This window comes from Perognathus longimembris, chromosome 20, assembly GCF_023159225.1.
Source record: "Perognathus longimembris pacificus isolate PPM17 chromosome 20, ASM2315922v1, whole genome shotgun sequence".
NCBI classification, from domain to species: domain Eukaryota; kingdom Metazoa; phylum Chordata; class Mammalia; order Rodentia; family Heteromyidae; genus Perognathus; species Perognathus longimembris.
Genome location: NC_063180.1, coordinates 38,043,021 through 38,058,160, shown reverse-complemented (window position 1 = coordinate 38,058,160; position 15,140 = coordinate 38,043,021). Strand labels below are relative to the sequence as shown.

The window sequence follows — 15,140 nt, the reverse complement described above, 5'->3', positions numbered from 1 at the left end:
AGACAACCTTCTCCCCTCCCTTGCCCTCCCTTCCCTTCCCTTCCTTTCCCTTCCTTCCCCTCCCCTCACCACCCTTCCCTTTCTTTTTCTTCTCCTTTTGGCAATTCGAAACCCAGGGCCTCATGCTTGCTCTGCTGGTGTTCTGCCACCTTAGCCACTCCTCCAGTCCTGCTTTGTGCTGGTTACTTTGGAGATGGAGTCTCTTGGACTTCCCTGCCTAGGATGACCCGAACCATGATCCTCTCTGGATCTCAGCTCCTGAGTAGCTAGGATTATAGGTGTGAAGCACCAGCGCCTGCTCAGCTCAGTTCCCCCTCCCCACAGTACAGTCCCAGGCTCATGTGTTGAATCAACATTCATTTCCTCACCAAGTAGAAATGCCATCGTCATTTTACTCAGCTTTCTTGGGCATGTGTTTGTACCTCACGTTTGGTTCCATGGATCTTTCTGTCTGTTCCCGTGCCAGCACCACCCATTGAAATGATTGGAAGTTGGATAATATTTCAATATCCGGTGGTCAGGCCCCCAGTTCAGTCATCTGTTTCAAACATTCCTTGGCTACATTTAACTGGTTCTTGAGGGACGAGTTTTGAAATGATTTCAGGGGTGTTGTTTTTTTCAGTCAGTTTTGATGAGCTCCCCCCCCCCACATTTAGCTTTTAAAATCCTTTTTCCTTGTTTATTTTTGTTGCTTGTTTTGCTTTATCTTGCTTATGTAGGCCAGATGGGCCTAGAACATGGTCCTGCTCAGGTTCTTGAGTGCTGGGATTACAGGCATGTCTTGCCACACTGACTCTTCAGTCTATTTTAATCCCCAGAACATAGCGGGGGCTGAAGATGGGAGCGGCTTAGTCTTTACTTTCTCAAAAGAGGAGCGGCTGTACTTTTTCCTGGGGTGGCCAGTGCACTCGTGGAGGTCACCCCAGTCCTTGGGGGCTGTGGGAAGGAAGCGTGAGAACTCCAGCCTTCCCTCCTGAGTCGGGCTTTATCAGCAGTGACCTCGTCCCAGTATGAGAGTGGAGGCAAACTGTTCCCTCTCTCCTTAATGAGCGCCTCCCTAATGTGTCTTAGGGCTGTTTTCTTGTTTCTTGACCTAAGTAAATCATGTTTATCTCCAAATAGTTCAGAGCAGTATTTGCTTTCTTCAATGCAATCCAGTTTGGTAAGCATTTGTTTTATAAAATGCAAGTAACCACCCTGTAAATGTGCTTTTGGGGCCCCGTCTAGTTCAAGGTGTTGAGTTTCCTATAGCTGGAGGAACCGTGAAGACTCTGATCCTGGAAACGAGGAGGTTGTATTTGTCACACTTGAAATCTTGATGCCCTCGAGGGGAGTATTCCAGGGATGAGTGACGTAACCGTGCTCGTCTCTGGGTGGTGACCTTCCTGTGTCCAAAAGTTAAGCTGCTGGTTCCTGGAAGGTCCGAGGCCTGGGCCTCAGAGTTTATTTAGCCCTGGGCAGAATGTGTTGGACATGAGGATTTCCAAGGAACCCAGACAGGTCACTGTCAGGGTGCAGAAGTGACAGTGCCACCCACACTCCCATTTTCTTTCCCTAAACCTTGAAGCATGAGTGGGAGGTTCTGAGGCAGAGAAACAGGTTTCCTGCAAACTGACGTCGCAGGACGTTTGATGGCACTGTGGGAGAGAAGGAACAGTTCCTGGGGCTGTGGACCGGGTCTGGAGAGCTAGCAGAGGACTCTGTTCAGCCTGAGGACTGGGTTTTGTGTTATGGGTTGTCTATCTGCCAAATGTGGTATTGCAGCCTGAGAGTAGCTTGGTAGGATGTGGATCTTCCTGTTAGGTCTGTCTGGCTCTCCAGAGGCTGGGCTGGAAGAGCCGGAGGGCACATTGATTCCTGCTCTAGATAGGATTTATCTAGAACGTCGGAGGGCTGGGGATTAGCTCTGTGGTTAGGCTCACAGTGTCATTTCTAAGAAAAAGAACTAATATGCCCTATTTTTCTTGAAGTGAAAGAAACATCCAGAATATATTTGAAACCAGATAATGAAATGGTTTGACCGGGATAAGTCCATTTGGTTTAAAATCTGACATTACGTATTTGTGCAACATAGAAAAGATACACTGTGATGTAAGTGATTTTTATATATTCTCAGTACTTTGCTATATGTCCTACTTTTTCTCCAGTGAGCCATTCGTTTGTAAAGAAATCTAGATTAGAAAGAGATGACAACGCTTGGGAGGAACTGCCTAAAATTGGAAGCCGGCCAGGTTAGAGGCTTTTCACGCTGTAGTAAGTTAATGAGCTTTGTTGGTTATGGTGTTACTGTAACTCCACTTTCCTCAGTTGTAACTTCATGCTTCTAGGTGACACAAGGGAGCGTCCACGGCAGCGGTTTTCTTGTGAGGGCTCCAGCTTGCATCCTTATCAGTACCTTCTTTTTTTGGCTCTAGGGGAGGGGGAGAGAGACCCCTAGTTACAGAGTAAATGTATTAAGGCTGTCTGCCTTCTCGCCTCTGCTCAGTGCCATTTCTGAGGCCTTGGTAGCCACTGCATTGGCTCGTGCAGATGTGTTTGTTTGTGAATGGCTCAGGTTGCCGCCTGCTCTGGATTGGAGTCAGGTTAGTTTGGTGAAGGAGCGCCCAGAGGACCTTTGAGAATGGAGCTGTTGGTGCCCCGAAGGTACAGTTTTTGTAAGTCGATCTCTGGTGTAAAGGCTGAGTGTATGCTGTCAACCCTGTGTGTTTTTGATGATCATATCCACAAATAAGTGGGCAGGATTGTGCGTAGTAAGCAAATCGTCGCGGAAGGCAGTCGTTGGGTTGCGTTTTCTGGCTTCCAGTCAGGGCGTCCCAGCACTGAAGCGGTGCCTTGCTGGGAAGGGCTGCAGTGTGGTAAGAGCTGCTCATCCATGGTGGCTGCTTCCTCAGTCGCAGCAGCTGCCTGAAACCCAAGACCTGACTGGTGCTGTGGGCGATGACCCACCCTGGGGGCGAGTGGGAGAAGGAAAGCGGTTGGGCTGGCCCCTGGGGCTGCACAGACATCTGCTGGCCTCTGCCTTCCTTCTCTGGAGCTCTGTGACCCTGGGCAAGTTCCCGACTTGGCCCAGAGCCTCCGTTTCCTGTGGAGAATGGTCCTTCACATGCTTCCCAGAGCCTGGAGAGTGAATGAGTGTCTGTAGCACACTCAACCTTGTTCAGTGAAGTGTGGGGAGTGGGCGGCCTCCAGGAAGCGCCTCCGCACTCAGGCTGATTGTGGACGGCCAGCCCAAGGGAGCTCCGGTGGCCTGACTGTGCCATGAAGGTTTTTCGCGTTTCTTTCTTCCTTTAGATTTGAAAATCATAGATTTTGCTCATCTGTCTTCCTTCCTGCCGGCCCCCCTTTTTGATGGTGCGGGGGTTTGAACTCAGTATCTTGAGCTTGTTAGGCAGGCACTGTACCTCATTTAAGTTACATCACCAGTCCTTTTTTTGTTTTTTTTTTGCAGAAATTAAATTTATTTGAGACCAATTAGGATGGCCCTAAAACACAGATCCAAGCAGTAGAAGCAGGCCTGGGCCTGTGCTGCTGTTTCATGTGCCTGTGCGCGTGTGTGCGTGCTCACACTGTGCTGCACAGTCTTGCAGACTTGCTCTGCAGTATGTCTGAGGTCAGGATTTGCCTTCTACCACCTACACTCTGAATTTGAATTCTTGCCTCCAAGGAGCATCGCCAGGCTATCTCCCGGCTTGTTGTGGACCTGGCTCCTAGGGCAGGTTCTTCTCAGCTCTCAGTACCTTGGAAATAAATAAATGCCCAAGGTGGAGGTGCCTTGCCAGCTACTTAATTGAGAAGAAAAATACTTTTTCCCCCTTACTTTTTGAGGCAGGATCTTGTTCTGTAGCCCAAGCTTGCCTTCAACTCTCAGCCTACAAGTGCTGGGATTATAGGCCTGTGCCACTATATCCAGTGTGTGTGTGTGGGGGGGGGGGGAATTGATTTCTCTTTTAAAATAATTTTCCTACCACTGATAGTCTCTGACATTTTTCCCACCTATTTCTTGTGTCATAAGGAGAGTGAGTCAGTTGATGTTCAAAGAGGAAACCACATAGCCGGAAACCCATGTCCTCAGCTCATACTGAGGCTAGGGCCAAGATAATAGGTGGTAGAATGCATCTCACCCAGTACCTCAGCCCTAGCTGAGAGAGGCCAGTGCCAGTCTCCTGCTGGCCTCCAGAGGCCCCTGAGCTCTTACCGGGCCCAGTGCCAGTCTGACTGGCAGTACTTTCAGAAGGGTGAACTGCTGCCTCCCCCAAACTTCTTCCTGTGCACCCACTCACTTTGTCCTGCTTCCTCACTATGGCCCTGAGGGATCATTCTAAACCCTGAATGAAAGGGCAGCCTTGTGATTCTCCCTGCTGGGAAGCACGGAGCCTAGGCTGGGCCCTCCTTTAGCACTGGACAGGATGCGAGATGTGTTTCCTGAGCGCTCATTGGCCAGGCCGCAGGTTGGTGGGGAACACGACTCTGCCCTGGTTGGTCCTCCAAGCTTTGCTCAGGGCTTCCTACTCTGGTTCTTTGACCTCATTTTCTTCTCATTTTTTTCCTGCTCATTTTTTCTCACCTTCATTAATTGTGATTAAGCTGTCTTAAATTCTTTCTGTGACTGGGAAGACTGTATACATTTAATCCCTGGTGCTCCTCCATTCTCTAAGGGAAAGTTCATGGTCTTCCTTCTTCGTGACCTCTGCTGAAGTGATTTTCACACTTAATCTTGGCCAGAGGCCCGGAAGCCAGGGAGGTGATGTTATCACCAATCTTTAGAAGGTGATGTTATCACCAGTCTTTAGAAACCACCTTGTGACCAGCAGGCCTCCTGTGTAAATGGTGCCTTCAAACTGTCACAGACTGGGTCACCTCATTAATGATTGCAGGTCCTAGGACTGTTAGTGTTTAGTCTTACACCAGTGCTTTCCATTTTTGCCTGTTGGATAGAGGTGTTTACTACAAAAGTAAAATTTTCTGCTTTTAATATATTTTGCTTTTCTTTGTTTGCTTGTTAAGGCAAAGTTTCCTTTCTTCCCTAGGGAAATTTTTCTTTTAATTCTAATCATACATCTCTGTTGCAGAAAATGTAAAGAAAATTAAACCTCAGTTTCCCAGCTACAAACACTTCAGTGAACACCTGGAGGAGTTGAACACCTGGTGGAGTTGAATATTATCTTTTTTTATATGAATACCTTTGTTCTTTAGCAAGCCACAAACATACTCTTACCAGCTTGTTGTTGCTTTGTGTGTTGTCTAGTGGTACACTAGGTGAGTACTCTGTCATGTGATCAGTTCCCAGTGATTATGACTTTACCTGGGACAGTGGTGTGCTACTAGGACAGTTTGGCACAGAGTGAACTTCTTAAAGTGACACTTAGTAGAAATCAAGACTGGTACAGTTCTGACACAACACCAGCATTATGTGGCTGAGCCAGGGTCTGTCCAGTGGCATTACTGGACTGCTTTAACTTGGTATAGGGATAGCATTTAGAAACCTAGAGGAAGAGAGGATTTGCTGGGCACTGTCAGATTGCGCTGTCTTATCTGGACTGTAGAAAGATATGGTATCAGTGTTGGGAATGTGGCTTCCTGGTAGAGTGCCTGCTGAGCATGCACTGGGTTCGATTCTTCAGTACCACATAAACAGAAAGGGCCGGAAGTGATGCTGTGGCTCTAGTAGAGTGCTAGCCTTGAGCAAAAGAAGCTCAAGGACAGTGTCCAGGCCCTGAGTTCAAGCCCCAGGACTGGCAAGAAGGAAGAAAGGAAGGAAGGAAGGAAAGAAATGGTTTCAGTCTATTGGAAATAGAGCCCTCTGGAAAGAACTGTTGCTAGTGTTTAGGAACTCTAGGGGTGGGTGCTATTAGCCTATGCCTGTTAAGTACTAGCTACTTAGTAGGCTCAGGTCTGAGGATTGAGGTTCAAAGCCATCCTGGGCAAGAAAGTCCATGAGATTCTTACCTCCACTTGAGCACCAAAACACCTGGAAGTGGAGCTATGCTTAAATGGTAGAATGCTAACCTTGAGCAAAAATGCTCAGAAACAAGCACCCAGGCCCTGAGTTTAAGCCCCAGTGCTACTGTTGTGTACATGCACCATTTCCCCTCCCCCCCCAAAGAAAGCTCTAAGTATCAAATGTATTGATGGCTAGGTTGACATTTCCTTATTGAAAATTATAGGGCGTGACCCTCTCTCTCACAGAGGGGGGCCAGCCTACTTATTGAGCAACATATCCTTCCGCTTGAAATTGTTGACACGTGCGCCTGCGGGGTACTGACTGAGTTGTGTTTACTTCCTGGAGCAGTGTAAGCTGAATTGCCCTGGACGAGAGGATGCAGAGGGAGGCTATACAAAGACACCCCTCTCCCCTCCTGACACTCAGCAGAAAGGACGACACAAGCTTCCCCTCTGTTACTGAAAACGGAACCAAAAATAATTGTGTAGAGTTGAAGTGAAATTGCAGACAGGCTTTTAAGGATGGGTTGAGGTTAGCTGTCTTGTTTGAAAATTAATTGCTTTCTCCTCTTGGACAAATTACACTATGTCAGGCACAGCTGAGGCAGTCTTCGCCCTGCCACCGCCCTATCTGGTCATTGTTCTGTCTGGGGCACTGGGAAATGGAGCCAGGAAAGACCGAATTGTGATCCTGTCTACCAGGAAAGAGCCTAGTGTTTTAAAGCTTCACTTCTTAGTAGACGCTGGTTCCCTAACATTGTCTGAGATTGAGAGTAAAGCAGTGCAGACACAGGCAGAGCCTGAGGAGTGGGCTTGTTGGACAGGAAATGGAGAGGCAGGTTCCATGCCTCACTCTGACGTGAACCACTCCCTAGCCAGCCGGGCCATACGTGCTGGTCTCACTTTGGCTTTCACTACCTGATTTGATTGCAGCTTCCTCTTCCCCTCAGTAACAAGTCACACTTCGTATTCCATGTAGTGATAACAACCCTATAAGGCAGGTGTACAGATCAGAGACTGAGCCACGGAATGACTTCCCCAGAGTGGAGTCAGGATGCTCACCCAGGGGCCTGATTCCAGCGCTCATGAGCACTGTGGAGCTCCACCAGGCAGGCGTGGCCTTCCCCACCCCATCTCCAAAGAGCCTCGCTTGTTAGGGCACTTTGTGGCTTTCGTGTGCTTTTGTGCATTTTGGAGGTTGGCTGCTTTAGTGCTCCTTTGAGCTTGGTCTGTTTTTGGTAATCACATCTTCATTCAGATGTACAATATGTACCAATAAGCTAAGATGAAGTTGCTTCTGTTCATCATCCTCTCACTGAGTACCACTGCTACATCTGCTCACCCTTTATCTCTCCATTTTTGTGTACCTCTTCACCCTACTTTTCATCATCCTTTTAAAAGTCAGTCATTAGATAATAGACACTGAGCTTTGAATTCTAATTTAGAAGCACCATGAATGGCAGTGTATGTCAGTTCGGTGAGCTTACAACTTCTCCCTGTCCTCGTTGTTGTCCTGTGCTTGGAGTAAGTCAGTGTCCTGCATGCAGGAGCTGTAGGGGGGACTGGCTGCTGAGGGCCATGGGCCACCCCGCTGGAGATGGTGTTATCCTGTTACAAGCAAACACATGTGGCATCTGTAAGTGACACACTGCGTAGAGAGAGCGTATCCACATGTCTACTGACCTCATGTGCACGCACGCACGCATGCACGCACTGAGATTAGGGAGGTTTTCAAAGAACGATTATGAGTTTCCAATTTTTTTTAATGCTGAAGGAACGCTGAGCCGGGGGCCCCTGACTTGAAGGGAGGTCAGCTCAGTTCTGTCACCGCACATCAGATGATGGGACTGTCCTTCGTGCTGTGTGTGTTGAAGGCCACCTGCAATGGCTGTGGGATTTCTTTCTCTTCAAGTCAAATGATCCCTGAACTTCAGCCTCCCTTCTGAGTAGCTTAGGCTGCAGGTGTGATGTTCGTCAGACTAAAAAATTATTTTGAAGAATATCTTTTGTGAAAATGAAATACAGTACTTGATGTAGTATCTGTAATACCACAGAATTCTATATGGGTTGAACTCCTTTCTTGGTTCTGTGTTAAGGACTTAAGTGGCATAGCTTCTATAGGCTCCTTTTAAATCCACATGTGCTAATGGCAAACAAACTACTGTGTCACAGCCATTTTGAGATACAGTTTTAAAAACATACTTTGTCATCTCTGAGTCAGGATATGTCTTGCAGTTGTTGTCATGATGGAATTTTATGAGTACTTTTTCTTGGGGATTGATAGGTGAAGCAGAGGTGTATCTTATGTGTGTCTGCATGGACACACCTGTGTTTTTGCACAATGTCAGGAGAACAAACTAACAAAGCTGTCACTTCTGTTGGTTTTAACTCACCAAGTACTACTGATAACACTCAGTGGCCCTGAGCCTTTGGCAACATGGGTTCTTTCTTTTCCCTTCTTAATTGCTAATACTAACTCTCTGAATGCACATCACATTGCACGCTGTACCATACATAGGCAATGCGAGGAAAGGGCTAAAGGTTGTGGAGTTCAGATGGCTGTGCTGGAGGTGCAGACAGAGCTCGTACACATGCCGAAAGGTGTCCTGTGGGATTGCTTTGTTTGCATACAAGGTCTTGTCTTAGCTAGCTTCAAACCTCCAGTGTAGCCCAGAGTGGCTTTGAACTTGAGATTCTTCTGCCTCAACCTTCCAAGCGCTGGAATTGCAGGGATGTGCCACCACACTTGGTTTGGACTTTGTTGAAAGACAGTCTGGCTTTTTTTGTTGTTTGTTTTGTAAAGTCAGTAGATGTTGCTAGCCTCAGAAAATTGACCTGCCTACCTGGGTGTTGGTGCACTGGCCATTTGGTTTACAGCCTTCAGTAGACCTTAGTGGGCTAGGAGCTGTTTTAACACTTCATCCTTCTTTTTCATTGCGGTTCTTTTGACCATGAATGTGGATGTTGCTCTTCCCAGGATGGGCTTCAGTTATGAGGAAGCAAGCCAGGCAGGTAGATCACCACCAAATGCAGTTATTGAAGATGAAAAGACAGGTGGGTTTCTAAACATAAGGACTTGCAGCAACCCACTCTCTAATTGGTATTTGCTCTGATTCTAGAACGTGGTCCAAGACGATTCCTGGGAAGGTGCAGTTCTTCTCTAGTGAGGGCTCAGACACGTCTATCCCGATCCCCATAGTGCCGCTCCGAGGCGTGGACGACTCCTACCCGCCCCAGAAGAAGTCCTTCATGATGCTCAAGTACATGCATGACCACTACCTGGACAAGTACGAATGGTTCATGAGAGCCGACGATGACGTTTACATCAAAGGAGATCGCCTGGAGAGTTTCCTGAGGAGTTTGAACAGCAGCGAGGCGCTTTTTCTTGGGCAGACAGGACTGGGCACCACGGAAGAAATGGGGAAACTGGCCCTGGAACCTGGTGAGAACTTCTGCATGGGGGGCCCCGGCGTGATCATGAGCCGGGAGGTGCTTCGGAGGATGGTGCCCCACATCGGCAAGTGTCTGCGGGAAATGTACACCACGCACGAGGATGTGGAGGTGGGAAGATGTGTCCGGAGGTTTGCAGGCGTGCAATGTGTCTGGTCGTACGAGGTAAGAGCTGACTTCTTTATGGTAGGGAAAGCCAGCGATGATATTCCCTTCAAGGGTTAATGTCGCTGTAAATTATGACACAATTTTTATTTGACTTCCTCGTTCCTTTTGCTTTGGCTTTGGAGCACACATCTGCCCTCCTGTCAGGATTCCTTGTCATAAATAGCAGCACTCGGAGCCAGATGAAAATGTGGGGCTTGCTGATGGTCATGGTGACATTTTTGTGATTATCAAAATCTTATCTAGTTTCTGCTGCCTCCACCAGATAAAACTGCAAGATATAGAATGCGTCCTTATTTATTCTCAGTCTTCCAGACCTGACTGCTCCCTGGTCATGATGACCTGTGCAGATGAGACTTAGATTTTGAGTTTACCAAATGACTAGTGGTTTGAAAGATCCAGGGGCATGTGGCTTTCACGTTTATTTTGAGCCTTGGGGGGCTGCAGTGTTGCTCACTGGTAGAGCATGTGCCTAAACACGAGTGAGTCCCCAGCACCAAGACCAAGTAAGTGTTTTGGATCTTGGCTAGTTGTGCTCCCTTCTGAGTGGTTGGCTGTTTCTGCATTCCCCTCACACGCAAGTGAAATCTTTGGAAGGAATGCTACCTGGAGACGTGTTCTCTTTAGTGTGCCCAGAATAGACAGTGCATGAGCCCTTCTTGTCTGTGGCTGCAGGAACTGGTGGCAGCTTCTGTGTGTTCAGACTGACACACCACGGGTGCTGGGCACAGATGGGGAATTACTGTGCCTTCTGCACAAGACAGAGAAGATGCTTCCTGGTGTGAACTGTTAGTATATGTCCAGATCATCTTCTAAAGTACTTCCAGGAAAAACCTGCATTCTTACCTGTGCTTGTCCCCTCCCCTGCCAAATGTTGTTGTCTAGTCACTCTCCTCTGTTTGAACTTTTAGGGAATGGTCTTCATACAATTTTAAGTGAAAACGTCACAGAAATCCATTTTCAGTCCTGAAGGTGATTGAGCAGAGGCCTTGGTCTCTATGTGGCTCCTCCCCGCCCCCACTCCAGCATGTAGGCGGAGCTCACGGTGCCTGGAGGTCTTCTCTGGGAGAGCCCAGATTTCTGCAACAAGGAGAACCATTGAGGATTTCATGCTGAGCTAAGCAGTGTTTCTGCACTTTCCCCATCCCTAATGAAATCGTTATGCCCTTACCACGCTTCATTGTGGCTAAAATATGTATTTTGGAACACTTTCTCCTGACCCCGATCTCTGGGAAGTAAGCCTTCTTGCAAGAATCTTAGAGGACAAGCTTACTTTTGAGAGGAAATTACCGAAAACAAGTGACTTAGTGTGGTCATGTTAGTATTTTAGGCACTGCTAGATGGACACTGGTAGAGCCAGTACCTGGAGCCAGATGGAGAACTTTGATCTTGCATCAGATGTAGTTGGACAGTAGTGTCGTGCGGCTGAGGGCGTGGAAGACTTGACGTGGGGTGCTTTCCCATGGTGGATGGACTTTCAGTAGTTGTAAGCATCCTGGGCAGGGGAGCCTGCCATCATTCTGTGGGTGCTTGGAGCTGCCTCTTAGACTCCAAGCCTTCTGCAAGTGGCCTTCAGAACCTTGATTCCCTATCCCTTAGCCTTGGGAGCTGGGTCAGGGGCAGCAGCAGCAGGGGGGTGCTCCCTGACTTGGTCAGTGGGGTTTCCTGCTATACAGTTCCTTAAGTGCCTTGTGATGACAGCTCTCCAGGTACTGCTGGTTTGCTTTCTCTGGTCTTAGGCCGGGTGGCCCTCCCACCAGATATGCAACGGCTCCCTCTTCTCCTCTGCAGCTTGGCTATTCAGTCTTGGCCAACGTTTCGCATGGGATGTGTCTTTGGGTTTTGTCAGTGTGTTGTGTGCACCTGCGTGCCGGTACTGGGGCTTGAACTCAAGGCCTAGGCACTGTCATTTAGCGTTTTTGGTCAAGGCTGGTGACCCTCTACCACTGAGCCACACCTCCACTTCCTACATTTTGGTGGTTCACGGGAGCTCAGTGTCTTGTGGACTTTCCTGTGTGGGCTGGCTTTGAACGATGGTCCTCAGATCTCAGCCTCCCGAGGGGTTAGGATTACGAGTGTCAGCCACCGGCGCCTGGCTGCAGTATTCTGAATTCAGCATTTTCTCTATAAACTGGCCTGGCTTTTTGCCGTCATTGTCAAAGCTTTGTTATAGATAAATTGTAGTTTAAGTTTATGTAATAACTTTTTCTTGATGATTTCTGCTTTTTTATATCTTGTTTAAGAGATTCTTTCCTTTGGGTCACAAAATTTTCTCCCATATACTTTTTGTGTGTTTAATATTTTGCCTTTCACATCTAATTGATTCTTCACTATATTCAAGAAGTATATCCACGGGGACAGTAACCATTTTATTAGACCTTTGATTTGGGGAAGGAGGAGCACATAGCTTCTAACCGAACTTATTAGGATTTACCATTGTGTTCACCACTCAGGCAGGATCCATCCTCCACAGGGTGAGGAACTTCCATTCTCTTCCTGTAAACCGTAACCCTCCTTCTCCATTCAGGCTCACATTATGAGAAGCTGCGGAGGCAGAAGCTTAGGGTAAAGGCAATTATGTTAAGCCTTGAGTCCTGGAAGGCACTTACTTTGCTCTATTGTAAACCTAGCCAGAAGTAATTATATTCTTGCAAGTAAGTCATGCCTTGGCTAATACCTACATAATTAAAATGACTCAGGAGGATCAAAACCGAATAAAATGACCGAATAAAAACCCAGAGTCATTTCTAAGCTTATTCTGATTTTTACGGGTGGTTATTTATTAATAAATTGCTTTCAAATCTTTACCTAGAAATAATTTTAAACTCACTAAAAATATTAGAAGGAAGTGAGTGTGGGCTGGCAGCTGTGGAATAGTAGGAAAGGCGAGAGGAACTGGAGAGGAGCCGCCAGGCTCGGCCCGTGACGGGCCAGCATTGTTGACTAGGACGTGTTTGCGAGGAACACACAAACGTTTGAAAAAGGAATTTGCTTTGTTTAGGCAAGCACATAAAGTATTATACTATTCTTTCTTTTTCTTTTTCTGCCAGTCCTGGGGTTTGAACTGAGGGCCTGAGCACTGTCCCTGGCTTCTTTTTGCTCAAGGCTAGCACTCTGCCACTTGAGCCACAGCGCCACTTCTGTTTTTTTTCTGTTTATGTGGTGCTGAGGAATCGAACCCAGGGCTTCATGCATGCTAGGTAAGCACTCCACCATTAAGCCACATTCCCAGCCCACACAGGCAATAAAAAGCTGCGGCTGGGTAATCAGCACCCAGATCTTTCTATTATTTTAACGGTTATTTTAATGGAACTTTTGACTAGTGTCACAGGTAGAAAATAACCATTACTGAAGAAATTTGGGAGGTATGCATGATGGACCTAACAACTTTTTAAAAAGTTAGTTGTCTTTACCTGTGATGGTGTACACAATTCAAAACTGCAGAAGGTCCTCAAGGGTCCATCTCCTCTCTCGCCCCTGCTGTGCTTCCAGTACGTCAGCCTCCACGACTCATCTTCCCAGGGCACAGGGGTCTGTCACCTCATGGCCAGCTGTTCACCTTGCCCTCCCTGCTTATGTTTCTTTGGTTTTGTTTTTATTTTTATTTATTTATTTTTTTTTATTTTTTTGGCCAGTCATGGGCCTTGGACTCAGAGCCTGAGCACTGTCCCTGGCTTCTTCCCGCTCAAGGCTAGCACTCTGCCACTTGAGCCACAGCGCCGCTTCTGGCCGTTTTCTGTATATGTGGTGCTGGGGAATCGAACCTAGGGCCTCGTGTATATGAGGCAGGCACTCTTGCCACTAGGCTATATCCCCAGCCCTTTGGTTTTGTTTTTGTGCCAGACCTGGGCACTGTCCTGAGTTTTATTGTTCAAGGCAAACACTACCACTTTAACCATGATGCTACTTTTGGCTTTTATTGGTTACTTGGCAGTTATAATCTCATGAACTTGCCTCCTCAGGCTCACTTGGAACTTCCAGCCTCAGATCTCAGTCTCCGAAGTAGCTCGGATTCCAGGCGCGAGCCACCCGCACTCGGCTGTCCTACCTGTTATACATGAAGGGCAGTATATTACCATGGTGCAGCCCCACAGGGGCCACGCTTGGCCTGTGCTTCAGCTTATGTCTTACCCTGCTGTGTTTCTGACCAGTCACTGAACACCTACTACCTACTACCCCATATCCCCAGTTGCTGAACTCCTCCCCCCCCCACCCCCACCCCATGCCACCGCAGACCTGGAGGGATGGCAGTGTGGGGACTTGGGGCATTCATTGTTCACTGTTCTGTGCACTGCATACACAGCTGTGAAGCCTTCGGCTCACTGAGGGGCCCAGGCTGTCCTCCGATTGGAGGACAGCGGACAGTGCAGCTTGGACACGTGGCCTCTTCCTCCCTTGAGGACCCTGTCTTTCTGAGGATACAACGGCACAGGTTTGAGGCCTTGTAATACTGATTTTTTTTTTTTTGCCCAGTCCTGGGCCTTGGACTCAGGGCCTGAGCACTGTCCCTGGCTTCTTCCCGCTCAAGGCTAGCACTCTGCCACTTGAGCCACAGCGCCGCTTCTGGCCGTTTTCTGTATATGTGGTGCTGGGGAATCGAACATAGGGCCTCGTGTATCCGAGGCAGGCACTCTTGCCACTAGGCTATATCCCCAGCCCGTAATACTGATTTTGACTTTTAACAATCCAGTACAAGGGAAGGCATGTTCAATGGTGTTCTTTCTGTGAGCAGGCATATCATCAAGGAAAACTGGAGTTTACAGCAAAATGAGTCAAAAGAAGAGGTTTTCCTTATTAATTTGGCTGGCTCTTAAAGGAATCTTAAACAGTCTCACATCATAGCCTAGGTTTAAAATGTTTCTTAGAGAAGAAATAATATCTCTTAACTGCTGGTTGTCCTGGACATGATCTGTGTTACAGTGGTGTCTGTATCCCTCCCTCATCTCCCCCTCTTTTTGTTAATTAGCACATTTAGGTGTCCAGGGTGGTTCATTTGGACATACGCCTTACTCAAACTCGATGAAAACACTGAGAAAGAAATCAAGAAAAAAAAATTTAAGCTAGGAATAAACATAACCAAGGAGGTAAAGGACCTCTACAATGAAAACTATTAAGAACTTGAAGCAAGATGCTAGAAGATAGAAAGAGAGAAACCCCCCCCCCCCCACACACACACCAGCTTCCCACCCCACCATGTTCCACGGCTCACGGACTGGTAGAATTAATATTGTGAAAATGGCCAGCTGCAAAGCAATGTGCAAATGTCCATCAAATCCCAGTGCCCTTCACAGAGACAGAGAAATCGGTCTCTCCCCGCTCTCTAGGTTACCTGTTCACCTCCCCTGCCTGAGAACCAGGTGATTTTTATCTCTGGCTTCTTGTTTTCCTGTGTATGCGCCACACTTTCTTGTTTGTCTGCGTGTCTCATGTTTTCTGTGGAGCCCTGAGCACTTACTACTGTTTCAATGTGATAACTCTGGAAATAAGATCCTGTCCTTATCCTGGCACCTTTAGTGACTTTCCAGAAGTCTGCCGCGTCTGATTCCTTTTTGTACACGGCTGAAGTCTGCCCAGTTTGCTTGGCG

At 47.6% G+C, this 15,140-nt stretch overlaps 1 protein-coding gene across 1 annotated transcript in view; it reads left to right on the top strand.

Annotated features, from left to right (window-relative positions):
- Positions 1-15,140, top strand: part of Chsy1 (chondroitin sulfate synthase 1) — a 44,796-nt gene that overhangs the window by 3,984 nt on the left and 25,672 nt on the right. The window contains exon 2 of the mRNA XM_048368784.1: positions 9,060-9,555. Coding sequence (XP_048224741.1) covers positions 9,060-9,555 — 496 coding nt within the window. The remainder of the gene's footprint in view (positions 1-9,059; positions 9,556-15,140) is intronic.